Genomic DNA, 16,571 nt, shown 5'->3' on the forward strand with positions numbered 1-16,571 from the left:
GACCGGTGAAAAAGAAATATAAATAGCATACAAAGGAAAAGGACATAAACCTAACTCTTTAATTTTAATTCTAATGGTTGTTAAATTATTCAACTATGTTACTGAAGATGCTATAACTAATAAACCAAAAAACTAGTGGGGGTGGGTTAAATAGGATAACTAATTAATTACATATAAATTATAATTGACCTTTATATAGGGAAAATCTACCACTATATGTGCTTGTAATTGTAAAGTTGATCAATTTGATCACTTACACTTTGACTATAGTGAATAATATAAAATGTTAATGACATGATGGTTATGACCTTGATCAAATGAATCATCATATTGTATTCAATTTCCCCCACATAATAGAAAAGGATCATATTTTCATATCACACATTACATAACATCACTATTCTAATGAAAGTTAAAACTATGAAACTAGAGAATTACGTTTTTCCTCCTGCCTCGAGCGTCATTTAGACTTCTCAATGAGTAATAGTGGCTTCATTCTGCTCAGATTTTGATGATTTGGCTTTGGAGTCATCAAGATAATTCTGATACACATAAGAAAGAAATCCCCAAACAGCAAGCAACAATGCAATGATTTTTTCACCATCCATTTTATCATGAAAGAAAATCACAGCAAGTACTGGCACAGCAGGCAAACCCAAAGTACTTATCACATTAGAAAACAGAGAAGACACTTCAAATATCAATCCCAGCAATCCAATACAACAAATCTGCCAAAGCACAGCAGTCCAAATCAATGTCATCAAATACGAAATTTCGCCCTTGTTAAAACCATTCATCTCTGCTGTCAAAATTCTTATTTCTCCGCTCGCGTATAGTCCCACAACACAAGCACAACTTGCAATGAATGAAGGAAAAACTTGCATTTTCAATATTGTGTCAAATGTCTCACTTTTGATCACCCTCTTGAAGGTTACTTCTAGTAAAGAGAGGTATAACGCGTAAGTTGCTGATGCAGCCACCGTGCATACAAATCCAATCGTGTATTTACCAGCTGATAATTTCGTACTAGTATCAGATTCAGAGTGAACTGCTAGTAATGCAGCTGAGATTGTAACAATCACAACAGAGTTGAGTATTAAAGCTGTGAACTTTTGCGCGTTTAGTAGGAGCGAAAACAGGCAATTGAAGGCTAATTGAGATGCACAAATGAGGGAATAAGTTGAGACAGGAAGATACAACAAACCATATGAATACATCAAATTGTCACCTGCTAACATTAGTCCAAAAAACAGATAGATGAGAAAAAGGGAAGATTTTGATGGCTTTTCGCGCGATGAAAAGGCGGTATTTTTGGAAGATTTAAAGAGAAAAAACAGAGGAAGCAAGATTGGGAAACCAGCTGATTGAACAAATGTTGCCATCCATTTACTATTTCCACCTTCATCATAGTAAAATCTTCCTAAAAGTGTAGCTGCAGATTGGCCAACAAGGAGAAAAATGATGTATAAAAATATTCTAAACCACCATCCATAGTGTTTATTTGATCTTGAAATTTGTTGCTGCTGATTTGTATTTATTGTACTAGTCTTTGGGAACGTGCGTTGCACGTTTATCCCCTATTATTTTCATAAAATTTGTACATGTCTAATTTTATATCTTCAAACCCATGTTTTCAAAAACTGTTATTTTTATAAAATTTGTACATGCCTAATTTAATGTATTATTCTACTTAGCATGTGTTTAGTCAAACACAACAATATCATCTAATTTTAACACAATTTTAGTTATTGCTCCCACTATTTCTTTTTTTAATTGTCATATTGCACTTTTTGAGAGTCAATTTGACTAATTTCTAAAGTTAATAGATTACACTAATTTGATATTTTGAAATAAGAATTTAGATATTCAAAAACTATACGAAAAATACTATAAATTGCAATTTTTTTCATATCAATATGATGGAAAAATACATTTGAAAATGTTAGTTAAAGTTTATATCGTTTGACTATTCAAAAGAAAATAGTAACAGCTAAAAAAGACCAGAGGGAATAGTTCACTAAATAGGAAATGTTGAACTATGTAAAACTAATTAAGATAATACAACATCTAACATTATCGAAGTTGCTGACATAGAATTAGCGATGATACTTATAATATTAAAAAAATGATTAAAACACCTAAATAGGACTAACTTGCTTTTTACCAATAAAAAAAAGCACAAGTGTACAAATAATGATGCACCACATTCGAGGCAACCATGCTATTCCCATGTATACATGTCCAGTAACTCCATTATCTTTAGGATGTGACACATAATCTTTAGGTTTATTCAAAAGTATGTAATTTATTTTGGTTAAAAGATGCAACAAGAAAATAACAAAAACTTCATTTCACACACTAAATACCTTTTCAAGAAGCAGCATCTATTAGGCAACCAGGATTACATCCCATGCTGGTTCACTACTAAATCATCAAAAGCTCAATTCTTCTAAATCATAATTATTGCTTCTAAACTCTTCGTGTATGGAGAAAATGAATGAAAAGGTTGAGTATATTTTATTAGGAAAATAAATCCTTGATTGATTACATGTACATTGACATTTCAAAAGTTAATATTGCAATAAAGATTGGATGATGAAGCAATTCAAGATTGACATTAAATAAACATAATTAAGTACTCCCTCTGTCCCTAATTACTTGTCCACTTTTCCTTTTTTAGTTGTCTCTAATTACTTGTCAATTTTGACAAATCAAGAAAGGACAATTTTTCTTACCTAGTATACCCTCAATTAATTACTTTGAAAACTGTAGAGCTTTTTGAAACTCTTAAGTTTTTAATTCATCCACTTCATAATTAATAGGGGTAAAATGGTAAACTCACTACGTAAATCATTATTTTCTTAATAGATGTGTCAATTCAAAAGTGGACAAGTAATTAGGGACATAGGGAGTATTAAAGAAGTAATACAAAGTTCAAGAAACAGTAAATACACATTATTAAGTCTGAGAATTCAAAATTCATGTTTCACGGTCTATAAGGAGAAGCCTAAACATCCAAGTTATTCATATACTAATGACATACGGTTAAATGTATATAGTCTCTTACTATTAACTGATTTATTAATTGTATGAATGGTATTTACTACAACTTTTTGGTTTTCTATAATTGTATACTATAATATTATATAATTACTATCTAAATATAATTAAAAAAATATTTATAACATTTCAATTTAGAGTAGCTTTTTTTAATGGCATTATTGTAGTAACTCAATTTTATAGGGATATATTGATATTTCAACTTTCAACTTTTTTTGTTCCCACTTATAAAAATATATGATAATAAAATAATAATAATAATCTTGTTAACTTATATTACTAAAATCTAAACAAAATGAAGCTTAATTACTCCATTCTCATAATATTGTTTACGTGATTTTAATTTGAGGAATAGTCTTTAGTAGTAACAATTGAGTGTTGAAGGATAACATAAAGAAACAACCAAAATGTCCAAAGCAAAATTGTCATCATACAATTTGAATTATAACACTACGAAAAGCTACCATTAATATATAATACTTATGTTTAAGAAACTATTAGACTTAGTGTCGCATAAATGTAAATGCAACTCTCATTTTTATTTGAAAATTAAATTGTTAAATTTCATATTGTATAAATTGTAGAAAAATAAAACATGGAACAAAATGGGTGAAAATGAAAAATATGTGCATGTGTTCGCAACACTATGTTAGATAGACGACAAACTAACACAATCAAAATCTTTCATTCAAAGTAATAATCTTTTAGCAATTTTTATTTAAATTACTTGTATTTAAACAAAAGCATATTGCATAAACTATTCAAGTATTATCAAACTCATCATGTATTAATAGAAGTTTTGATAATTAAGTAACACTTAAAAGTATAATAACACAAAAACAAAGAATTTTTTTTTCATAACAATGCAAAATGATAGAGAATTACATAAAAATATGGGTTGCAAACCAAATTTATTTTGAACAAGCACTTAATTCCAAAATGGAAAAGAAAAACTCAAAATCATAAGCTAACATAAAAAAGATCTAAAGGAATATATAAGTCATATCTTATACTTCTAAGTTTAACGCTTGAACTATATTGTAAGAAAACTTCTCTATTTAATTTCAAATTGAAGCTATTTGTTCTTCTCCTTAGTTAGTTTTATGACGACATGTATCTATATCATTATCTAGGAAAAAGAAAAGAGAATAGTAGATGATAGAAAAGAAAAGAATATGATGTTCTAGGAAGTAATTTACTGATATTTACAGTGATTTTGATTGTCTTTTCACCTACCAAATTAATGGAGCACATTGAATCATGATACATAAATTTTATTTTGGTTTCAAAATTCAAGGAGTCACTGAATTGGAAGAGTCATTCATTATTGAAGTGTAGTTGTTGGACTTCATATTCCACCATTATGTAATTAAAATATTAATATTTAATAAATTAATTAATTTTATTTTGATTTAGTGGAGGGGCAAAATGGTAATCCAACTTTGAATGTTGGAACTTCCCACTTATAATAATATATGATCATCATCTTCTGATATTTGCCTGCTTGATTCTTTGTGTCATACACCACAAAATGAATAATTAGCACCAAAGTAGTTATCGATTATTTTAATCGAACAGTTGAAAGTTCAAATAACCAACCAGCTGACCTACTAAGATTTTCAAATTGAATTTAGGCGATTGATACTAATAAGAATCATAGGAACATGCCTTATATACCTCTCCTCCTTTACTTGAATTATTATAATTTTTCATAAAAGAGTAGCAAATTTTGATAATAAAAGAGCTAAAAATGATGGGAAAAAACAAATTTTGAAAGGAAAATAAGTGACAAACCTGGGATTTGTAGCTCCACTTGTTGAGTAGAGTTCTCCATGAATAAATTAACACAGAGTGATAATAGAGCCCTGTTCTTCTTTAATAAAGAAAGCAAAAAAACATCAGGTACATTGGAGAGAAATCAAAATTTTCACTAAGATGATTCAGAATATAAAAAAAAAAATACAAAAAAGTCAACGAGATTTATAATTTTTTGATGAAGAAAATTCAGATAAATCCGTGGTACTCCTAACTCCGCCCCCTTATCACGTATACAAAATATCAGAAAGTCCTACAAGTTGAAAATTCTCTCTTTTAGAGCCAACTGTATTGTGTCTGTATGCCAACTTTGACTAATTTAAAGTGATGAAAAAGGTAAAAGTTGACTTATTCACAATGAGTTCTTTGGTTTCTCATTCGATTCGATATTCGTATTGTAGTTTCGATAAATTTGAATAATGCACCATAGGATTTGTTTTGGGTAGCGCTTCGACATAATTTTCTTTATATTTAAAGCTCGAATTTGAGATCTCTGATTACGAATAAAATAATTTTATTACTATACCATAATTATTAATTCATGTTGGTACGAGATTGGCTCAAATGACGTACATTTCTTCATGATTACCTTATAATAATATAATACGTAATTTAAAAGGCAATTAATAGATACGGCCATGTTCGTATTAGAAAATTTCACATCATGATAAAATGTTCCTTACTAAAAAACAAACACTTTTCGTCAAAAAAATTGATGACATCTAGTTAAAAATGAATAGTACTTATAGTCTTACCATTATTCTAACTTTACACACCACATGACTTTTTGTCTATTAGTATTCTCTTCGTTCATTTTTACTTGTTCATGTTTGACTTTATTTGCTTAAGAAATAATAAATAGATATATTATTTCTACAAATTATAAGTCACCTAAATATTAAAAAATATTTAATAACAAGGGTAAACTAAACACAAAATAATAAATTATCTTCAAACTAGACAAATAAAGTTAGATATTATTTTTAGTATATTAAACAAGCAGTAGAGATGGACGATGGGAGTAATAAATAACCGAATCAAACTTATCAAACACTATCGTGTAGGGTTGAACATAGTATGATATGGTACGGTATTTAAAAATTAAGTACGGTAATATTGATATTTGGTTTTTAAAATTATTATACCATTAATATACCAATTTAATTCGGTATGGTTTGATATTTTGCGGTATCATAAATTGATAACCATAATTTGTTCAACTGCGACTAATATATATTTGTATAATAGAGTATTATGACTTCGACAATTCAAAAAAAGATTTCAATTTATCTTACTAACACATTACACATGTAGAAATATGTATTCAAAAGAAAGTAAAAACAACTCTTTTTGTCATTTCGATCAAAATAAAGTAGTCCAAGTTGCATATTTATTAGTATTTTAATGATAACAATAATAATAATAATATAATATCTATATATGTTATTTATGTAACTATATACTTCAATATGATATTTGGTATTTCACTATATATTTTTATATATCAATTATCATATCGAATATCAAAAAAATTAAATATACACCATATATCATATCAAAAATCATAATAATAAAATTACGATATTAAAATTTTTAATATGATAAAATAATTCATTATATATCATACCACAATCACTCCTAATGTCGTGTATGGAATGACTTCCTTACTAGTCTAAATCACTCATTGAATTCAATGCTTATACGAAAAATAAATTAGGTAGAATCTATAAATCACAAGGACCCATGCAGTTAATATACCTTGGTTCCTGCACATGATAAACATTTGGTTGGTAACAATTGGAGAAATAATCTCCACCTAAAATTTCAACATTGTTAGGAATTTCATAGTTTAGAAATAAGTTTTTTTTTTTTTAAGTTTTCTTTTCAATATTCAGAGCCTGCATTTGAGGTTTCGATTTTTATATTAGAGTTTTGATTAAATTCAGATCATGCATTGTAAAATCTATTCAGGAGTGACACTTGAGGAGTCGTAATGGATTGAAAAGTGGGTTTCTTCACTTTAGGAGCTACTCATACAATCGAAGAAAATATTGAAACTTCATGGGTAAGAATAAGATAATGGAATTGATAGAGAAATTCATAGACCTAAATAGAATAGAAACTATTAAACTTTATCCAATTACTGACCTACGAAAAAATCAATTTTACTTTAAAATTTATTCTCTGATATCTATCTTTTACCTTAACCACATCGAAAAGGGATTATACCTCTTCTAGTTTTTTGAATACGAAACCTAGAGTGCAACCACTAACTAATAGCAAAGATAAAATTCAATAAGGATTTGATTGATCCAGTACATGTCATGGGTATGCAACCACCATTTTATATTCTATATAGAGTTATCGACTTGTATGTGATTATTAATGAGAGTGAAAATATTTTATATAATGTGAATTTATCTAAAATTTGTATTTCGTTTAAAATTATATATCTAAGAATTCAAAAATAGGTTTGAGGAACCTTCAAGGTATCTTTTAATAGTAAATATTTTATTTATGTATAACTAATCACGATATAGTATATAGCTTTTGAATCTCTTAAACATAAAAGTAGAGATTGATTAGTGATTAAGAAATTTATAATTTATCTTGATGTTTTAAATTCAAATTTTCAGCACTATATTTTTATTTTTTTTAAAATGTCATTATAGGGACAAGTGAATAGCTAAACATATACAGATAAAAACAAAGATGTCGATAGCTAGCAAAATCAAAATATTTAATACTTTCAATAGAGACTAGTGGATAAACTTACAAGAAAAAACAAGAGAGGACTTTGATATTGTTGGTTTATTAGCTTTCACTAACAGATAATAATACTATATCCGTTTTAATTTATTTATTTAATTTTAACTTGACAGAAAATTTGAGAACATTAAGAAAAAAATTGAGTTTTGTGATTAATTAAATTAAAGATATGTTGAACATATAAAAATATTGTTAATTAATCTCATGTTGTTAAACATTCTATGTGAAAACTTATTAGAATTAAAGAATTGTCAAAAGAAAAAGGAGACATTTTTCTAAAAGATAGGCAAAATAAATTAATTAAAATGAAGGGAGTTCATCATTTGATGAGATCGAGTTTATTTGGGAGTGAAATATTTCAATATTTTTTTATCTGAAGTTTAACTAACTATGTTAGCCTATCACAATCGAAGATCATGGTGGGATGAATATCTTTTATTAGAGATTTCATGTTTGAGTATTCTTTCAAAATAAAATTTTAGTGTGAATTCAAATTAATTAATCGACAAAAAAAATATTGAGGTTGAAGTGTAAATATCTCATTGTATGTTAAGCATAACATATACTTATAAATTTATTATAGTGCGCACATTAAAAATAGTATAGAAAGATATCCTTTTCACAAAAAAAATGATTCAAATAATTCTTGACGTAACATTATTTATTAGAAGAACTAATTCTTTAAATTGAGATGATTATAAACCAAAAGTAATGAATCAAAATTTTGAGGTGAAATTACTAAGTACATTTTATCATATGTTTACGTATTTAATTAAAATATATCATAATTCTAATATTTAAATAAAATTTACTGAAAATTTAAGAGGCTGTCATCTAAAATATTTTTGATAGAAGGAAAATGTGATTATGAGAAACCAGTACTAAATTAAAAAATCCTTACTTAAATTGCCTTGGTAATTTAATATATTTTCTATATCTGGGATTATTTGCTTTTACTACTAAAGGATGATTAAAGAGCAACAATCAACAAATTATAGTAACCTTTAAATAGATTACAACTTTTTTTTAAAAAAAAAGATCATATGTAACTGTCATCTAGATTTTGTAACTTATTTTATTCTTTTTAAAATAAACAAACAATTACTACTAATAATAACCATTATTTAATAGATCCTGCAATTAAATATCAAATATTCTTCAACTTTAAACAAAAAGGAGAATAAATGTTGCCATATTGAATTCAGCACTCAAGAGCCAACGGAACACTCTAAATTTTCACAATTCAAAGAGTCCAATAATAATAAAAAACTTCATATTTTCAAATCAACACACTACTACATAAACACCACTACTCTAAAAAAACTGACACAATTTGAAAATCCAAATGGAAAACTAACCTAATGACACTAGAGAATTACGTTTTTCTTCTTGCCTCAGCTTCACGGACGGAAAGGAGAGCATGAGAATGTAGCATATTACCTATGACACTAGAGAATTACGTTTTTTCTTTTGCCTCAGCTTCACGGACGGAAGGGAGAGCATGAGAATGTAGCATAACCTATGACACTAGAGAATTACGCTTTTCCTCTTGCCTCAGCTTCACGGATGGATGGATAATGTAGCATGTACGCTCTATGTTTTTCGCCATTTAGAATTTGTCAATGAGTAATAGTAGCTTCAATGTCCTCAGATTTTGTGGATTTGTCTTTGGAGTCATCAAGATAATTCTGATAGACATAAGAAAGAAATCCCCAAACAGCAAGTAACAAAGAAATGATTTTTACACCATCCATTTTATCATGAAAGAAAAACACAGCAAGTACTGGTACAGTAGGCAAACCCAAAGTACCTATAACATTTGAGAACAAAGAAGATACTTCAGAGATCAATCCCATCATACCAATCCAACCAATTGTCCAAAGAATTGCAGTCCAGATCAATGTCATCAAATACGAAACTTCGCCTTTGCTAAAACCATTCATCTCTGCTGTCAAAATACTCATTTCTCCGCTAACATATAGCCCCACAACACAACAACAACTAGCAACGAATGACGGATAAAACAGCATTTTCAATACTGTGTCAAATGAATCACTTTTAGTTACTTTCTTGAATGTTAACTCTAATAAAGAAAGGTATAACGCGTAAGCTGATGATGCAGCCACCGTGCAAATGAATCCAATCGCGTATTTTCCACCTGAAAACTCCTCACTAGTTTCAGATTCTGAGTTAACTGCTAGTAATGCAGCTGAGATTGTGACAACCACAACAGAGTTGAGTATTAAAGCTGTGAATTTTTGCGCGTTTAGCACGAGGGAAAACAGGGCATTGAAGGGCAATTGAGATGCTGAAATTAGGGAAAATGTTGAGACAGGTAGAAACAACATTCCATATGAATACAACAAGTTGTCACCTGCTAACAGTAGTCCAAAAGCTATGTAGATCATATAAAGGGTGAGTTTTGATGGCTTTTCGAGGGGCGAAGAATCGGTTTTTTTGGGAGATTTGAAGAAAAAGAAGAGAGGAATCAAGATTGGAAAACCAGATGATTGAACAAATGCTGCCATCCATTTACTATTTCCACCTTCATCATAGTAAAATCTTCCTAAAAGTGTAGCTGCACATTGCCCACCAATTAAGCATATGATGTATATAAATATTCTACACCACCATCCATAGTTTATATTTGATTTTCTTCCAATTTTCTTCTGCTCATTTGTCTCATCTTCTGATATTTGCCTGTTTGATTCTAAACCACAAAATGAACAATTAGTACATCAACGACTGAAATTAATCGAATCTTTACTATGAAAGTGATTTATCATTAAAAATAATTATGACAAGGGAACCCGCATTTGCTATCCTTTGAGACGCACAGGGTAAAACCTCACCCTATATAATAGCTCGCAAACTACACAGGAGAAGTAACCCGCACTAGGCAAACCCAGTGTGACAAGCTCGACCCAGAAGGAAAACCCCTTACTTTTGGTGGCAAGGAGTTTCAAACTTTAAACCTCCAACATGAAAGTCTCAAGTCCAAACCACTGGGTCACCCAGAAGGGTATTGATTTATCATAATTTAATACATCACAGAAGTAACCCGCAGTAGGCAAACCCAGTGTGACAAGCTCGACCCAGAAGGAAAACCCCTTACTTTTGGTGGCAAGGAGTTTCAAACTTTAAACCTCCAACATGAAAGTCTCAAGTCCAAACCACTGGGTCACCCAGAAGGGTATTGATTTATCATAATTTAATACATCACAGAAGTAACCCGCAGTAGGCAAACCCAGTGTGACAAGCTCGACCCAAAAGACAAACCCCTTACTTTCGCTGGCAAGGAGTTTCAAACTTTAGACCTCCAACACGAAAAGTCTCTAGCCCAAACCACTCGTTCACAGGGATACATCACATGTTAATATAATCGTCTATATATTAACATAGACTATGCATCTCGATTATCTAACGAAATACTATGTAGAATAAGATCATTCTTTCTTTTCGAATTATTATATTTAATAACAAGAAGTGTATCAAATTTTGATCATAAAAGAGTTAAAAAAGATGGAAAAATTAGTGACAAACCTGAGATTGGCAGTTCCACTTGTGGAGTAGACTGCGCCATGAATAAGTACAAAGAGTGATAATAAACAATATTCTTATTTAACAAGAAATATCAAGTACGGAGATTTTCACTAACGAGATTTAGAATATGAAAAAGTAAACCGACTAACAAGAGAGAAGAAGAAGTAAGGAATTAAAATCTCTAGCTTACTTATAAAATGAATAGAAGAAAATTGCATTTCAGATCTCTTATATCCGAAAATGAAGATCTACTAGGGTATAAAAATGGACATATTTTTTTTTTCTTCTAAAAAGTGATATTAAAAAATTATTATTATAAATAACCTACAAAACTAATTTCCAGTATAAGGAATAATTTCTAATCTTATCCCATATAATTTTCGAAATTTCAGATAAATCCGTTACAATAATTACGTATACAAAATAACAGAAAGTCCCACAAATCGAAAATTTGTTCTTTTAGAACCAACTTTTACGAATTTAAAGGATGAAAAAGGCAAAACTTGACTTATCGTCACTAAATAAATATTAGTTTGGCTCAAATGACGTATTATATATCTTAATACTTTAAATTATCAATTATTATGATTTATAAGTTATAATACACTTTTTACGTAATTTTAAAATATATAAATTTTAAATTAAAAATTTCATGTCCAAATTCAAGATCGAATTTGAATTGTTCAACTCTCAAAATCAAAAATTGTGTCATATAAATTGAAACGAAAGTAATACTTACTAACTAAAAAGACAATGACATATATGGCCATATAGGTATTTAGTATACGATATACCAAATAAAAAAGTAAATAGTGAACCCAACCAATTATTTTTGTAAAATTCCTATATAATCTTTGCACAAAATCTAGGATTAGTAATACAATATTTAGTTAACATTTTGATACTTGTAGAAAATTCAGCATTAGCTAGTAATGCATTAATTGTCATCTTTTATATATATATATTGGTTGTCATAATTATTGTCAGAATAAATAATATTTGCATATAATTTCGCATACTAAACACACTCTTGGTGAAGATATTAAAATCTAAAATAACGTTGATGAATGAACTTGTTTTGTAAGACCTATAATCTCGCATAAAATATAAAAACTAGCAAAAAATATTAAAATGAGATAATATAGACCTAAAATTACATCGAATGAACTTGTTTGGTAAAATTTACAATCTCGCATAGTATATTAAAACTTAACGAAATATAGAGAACTAATTTAGAAAGAAAAAAAAGAGATATATATTGGCTATAATATAGCCGATATATCATGCTAGTTACAAGATAATATAGGACTTTTATTACCTTTTATTTTTTATTTTGAATAATATTAATATGAGATGAATTTAATTTGATATATGATCGGAAAAAAAATCATATAATTAATTCCAACTTGATTGAGATTAAACATATTTGATATTGTGTCTAATTAATATACATATAACGTAGCTTTTACCTTATACATGGTGGTGGACTTATAAAATAATTAATGAAATAAATTTGTGGAAATATCTTTTTAATTAAGATATATTTTAATATGTATAGTGTATATGATTTCCTAAAACATATCATGATATCATAATCCATATGTTATCAAAGTTTTTATTTTTTAAAAAAGAATATCTAAAATAAAAGGTTCGGATCTTGCAACTTTTAGAATATTTCATTAAAATTTCATTAAATTTGTGCTAGAAAATCTAGGTAAAACACTCTTTTTTAAAGACACTCTATATCCCACAAGATTTGAATCTGATCATATTTAATTGAAAATAAATAGATACTTACCGTTACACCATAATCCTTACTCTACTTTAAAGGCTACACTTTCTGTCTATTAATAAAAATATAGATAGCCAAATGACAAATCAAACTTATCAAATAATGTCGTGTATGGAATAACTTGCTTACAATTCAATGCTTATATGAAACAGAAATTAGGTAAAATCTGTTGTATAGTTTGTTATGTATTTGGAAAAAATGAATTTTCTTTACATGTGGTTAATAGTTATTAATTTGGCCGTCCTAGTGCATTTTATTCATTTGATTAAGAATATTTTCATGTATTTGTATAAAAAATAGTTATGTATAATATATATTAAATATTAAAGAGGACCCTTAAAATAAAATTCAAATTTGTATTATTTAAAATTCAATTTTATTTGAATTTAAATTTAAATAAAATTAAATGTGTTTATTTAGTAAGAAATGTGTCTCTTCTAAAAAATTCTAATTTTTGCTTTATAAATAATATTTTTTCCCCTGTAAAGTAACATTAAAAAAATAAAATCTGTTAGTATATAATTAATAATAGTGGTTTGTTATATCCTGAAAATGATTGTCAATAGTTTCCCCAAATTTATGTATGAATAATATATTTTTTTGAAAAGGTTATTCTCATACCTCAAGTCGTCTTTAATTTTATTTCGGATTACTAATTTTTCTAATAGAATCTTTTTAAAGCAGAAAAACATTTGATTGGTAGCAATTGGAGAAATAATCTCCACCTAAAATTCAACATTATTAGGAGTAGTTTAATTAAATTTTTAAATCTTTTTTAGTAGTTTAAAAATAAACTAATATATTGTGTAGGGATACTGTTATTCACGAAAATGATGCATATTTACCGGAGTACCATATAAATTATAAAATGTGTGATAAAAATAAAATTCAATAAAGAGTTAGTTTATCCTAACTTCCTTTGCTAACTTGGTGTCTGTATTTGAGCATGAACTAATTTATCACTTTCCTCGTTTTTTAAAGTTTTTACACTTGACAGTTTTCTGATCATAGGATGATCGGAGTAGAAAGGAAATACTTTTTAATTAAGTAAAGAACACATCAAAACTAGATAGATTGAAAAAGTCCCTTTTTGATATGATGACCTATGTTGAAGCTCATTCAGGACAAAGAAAATCTCTAACACAAATTTAGGCTTTTTCAATTGAGAAAATCGATAATTACTTTTATAGTAGTTGCGAGCCTAAGATCAAAGGTAATTTCAAAAAGGAGTTTCCTACTTTCAGCTTGAAAAAGTAAAGTCTCAACAAGTACATGCAATCACATTTCTATATTTTATATAGACTTGTATGTGATTAGTAAAAGTAAAAATATTCTACATATGTGAATATATATTTCTATACTCAAAAATTTCAGAAATTAAAATGCAAAAAATATTGTTTTATCGAGTATTTAGCATTTATTTTAACTCATTTTATTGATAGTTAAATATACGTTGTATACCTTAAGTTTGTATATATTCATCATATTAAGAGTTCTAAAAGGGGTTTGAGAAACCTTCAATGTATCTCTTTTAATTGTAAATGTTTTGTACATATATACGTAATTATGATATTGTTATCCTATATACTAGTCCATTTTGCAATTTATGCATTTGTGTTTGTATAAAGTGAGAGAGGCGAGGGAGAGTGGCGAGCGAGATTTGGAAGAGTGGCGATCAAGATTTTTGGGGAGAGGGGCAATGGCAAAGTGTTTGTTACGGATTAGAATGGAAAATTTTCAAAATAATATTTTATCTTTTAGTGGGACTCCTTAGCAACAATTTCATTATTTATTAAAAGTGTCATTATTTTAGTTTGTTAATGGATTAGTTATGTATTTATTTTATTTTGATTAATTTGAAAGAATACAAAAATTAATAACAGAAAAGAGAAAATCATGGAACGAAAAAAATTCAAAAAAGGTAAAAAAGGTTTTAAATACAAATCAGTTACCTTTTGAAAAAAATTATAAATCCCCTTTTTTCTGTCGAGGCTTTTTTTTCTTTCTTCTTAAGAACATCAATTTTTTTTTAAAATAATTTAGTTTGTCTTCCGAATCATTCATCTTATAACTTTCAAAGATTCTTCAAGTTGAATACGACATATTTTTTGAAACGAAAATTTTCAAAATTGAGGACTATAAATTTGTCGCATCCAGTGAACAATCGAAAAACAATCAAGTATTTTTTTTAGATTTTTTTTCTTGTTTGGATGAAATATTCACATATGTCGAGTATAATTGTTATTTTTTTTCCTGATTAAATCAGTGAAATCTTTGTATGTATTGGGATTTATACCTTTTTACGGATGTTTTGTAATATAGGGATACAAGCATAACAATTCTGGACAGCGTACAACTATGGAGTAAAAAACATCAACTAATTAGTGGTTGTATACAGATTTTTGTAGACTTGTAGTGATTGTTGATTACGTTGTATTCAAACTAAAATGTATTTATATTCTAGTTTGTTATATTATTATTATTTCACTGAAAATATTGTTTTTCGAAAAAACATAGAATAAGTTGTATTAAAATAATTGTATTTATATTACAATATCCAGTTTTGTTATTTTATTAGTATTTCACTTTAAAATTGTAGCAACTATTTTTCTTAACTCAGTTTGTATTCCAAAAATAATTATGTATTTCAAACGCAAAATGAATACAAATAAGTTTGTGTCCTTTCTTAATTCGTATTTATATGTAATGGTTAGATTATATTGGGATACAATCAGTAACATTTTTGTAATAAATAAAAGAAAATATATTTGGCAGTTATGTATTACAATTTTGATCACTTGGATACAATTTTTAGTTTTCACTATGAAAGTAAAATATTAGTTTTAAGTTTTAAGTTTTAATTTGAATGGTAAAGTGAGCACATAAAATGCATAAGTTGTTGGTATACAATTATGATGAAAACATAATAAAAAAGAAAGTTTCAGTTTTGGAGAACACCGATTATATCGAAGTTTGAGTTGGGAATTCTTCTTCCAAAGTTGTTTGTCAACGAAATTTTAATACTTTGTATTTCATTTGACATACTTATTAGAATGAATACAAACTAATAAAGAAATACAAAAGTCATTATACAAACCCAAACATGAAAATCACAATGAATACAAATACACATATATATTGGAATGAATACAATTTAGGAAAGGATGTAAAATTCTGAAAAAAATACATTACGCTGTGAAAAAAATAAATGAATACAAATATGATTCTTCAAGAACTACAGATCAATTTGACATACAATTTAGCATCCATATTGAAATGAATCTCGTATTATACATAGCCTTTACCTCAACTGCAATAGCCGATTCAATCCAATGCCACAAAGTTCTATTGAAAGCAACTGCAGTAAGAATAACTTGGGGGAAACTTGTGGCACCTTTAATGGGGCCATTGAAATTGATCCCAAATCCCTTAGTGCCAATACCATGAAGAGATTCTAACCACCATTCATATGCTAGTAATCACGTCTTGGAGGAATTTCTGAAATATTAAAACGAAATTAGAAAAAAATTGTTTAAACGACTAAAAATCTGAAATACATAAATATTAGATGAATATGTAAACAAACTTGAAT

The 16,571-nt window shown here is 27.8% G+C and overlaps 2 protein-coding genes across 2 annotated transcripts; both read right to left on the minus strand.

Annotated features, from left to right (window-relative positions):
- Positions 1-219: 219 nt before the first annotated feature.
- On the minus strand, positions 220-4,964 carry LOC102579572 (probable purine permease 11). Its single transcript, XM_015314017.1, has 3 exons — positions 4,855-4,964; positions 4,541-4,570; positions 220-1,543 (listed from the first exon to the last, which is right to left on the minus strand). The coding sequence occupies exons 1-3, from the start codon at positions 4,892-4,894 to the stop codon at positions 474-476; spliced, it is 1,140 nt and encodes a 379-aa protein (XP_015169503.1). The 5' UTR covers positions 4,895-4,964; the 3' UTR covers positions 220-473.
- Positions 4,965-9,021: 4,057 nt separating this feature from the next.
- On the minus strand, positions 9,022-11,227 carry LOC102589062 (probable purine permease 11). The gene is made up of 2 exons (XM_006358571.1): positions 11,188-11,227; positions 9,022-10,354 (listed from the first exon to the last, which is right to left on the minus strand). The coding sequence occupies exons 1-2, from the start codon at positions 11,225-11,227 to the stop codon at positions 9,264-9,266; spliced, it is 1,131 nt and encodes a 376-aa protein (XP_006358633.1). The 3' UTR covers positions 9,022-9,263.
- Positions 11,228-16,571: the final 5,344 nt, after the last annotated feature.

Source organism: Solanum tuberosum, unplaced genomic scaffold (assembly GCF_000226075.1).
Source record: "Solanum tuberosum cultivar DM 1-3 516 R44 unplaced genomic scaffold, SolTub_3.0 scf00274, whole genome shotgun sequence".
Taxonomy (NCBI): domain Eukaryota; kingdom Viridiplantae; phylum Streptophyta; class Magnoliopsida; order Solanales; family Solanaceae; genus Solanum; species Solanum tuberosum.

Bases quoted from the DNA above. Each gene is read 5' to 3' on its own strand.
- LOC102579572 (XM_015314017.1), bottom strand. From the start codon at position 4,894: ATGGAGAACTCTACTCAACAAGTGGAGCTACAAATCCCAG. The intron at 4,571-4,854 runs GTTTGTCACTTA...TATGACACAAAG, and splicing joins AGTGGAGCTACAAATCCCAG to AATCAAGCAGGCAAATATCA. The intron at 1,544-4,540 runs ATCATATATTAT...TCCCAAAGACTA, and splicing joins GCAAATATCAGAAGATGATG to GTACAATAAATACAAATCAG.
- LOC102589062 (XM_006358571.1), bottom strand. From the start codon at position 11,227: ATGGCGCAGTCTACTCCACAAGTGGAACTGCCAATCTCAG. The intron at 10,355-11,187 runs GTTTGTCACTAA...TTTGTGGTTTAG, and splicing joins AGTGGAACTGCCAATCTCAG to AATCAAACAGGCAAATATCA.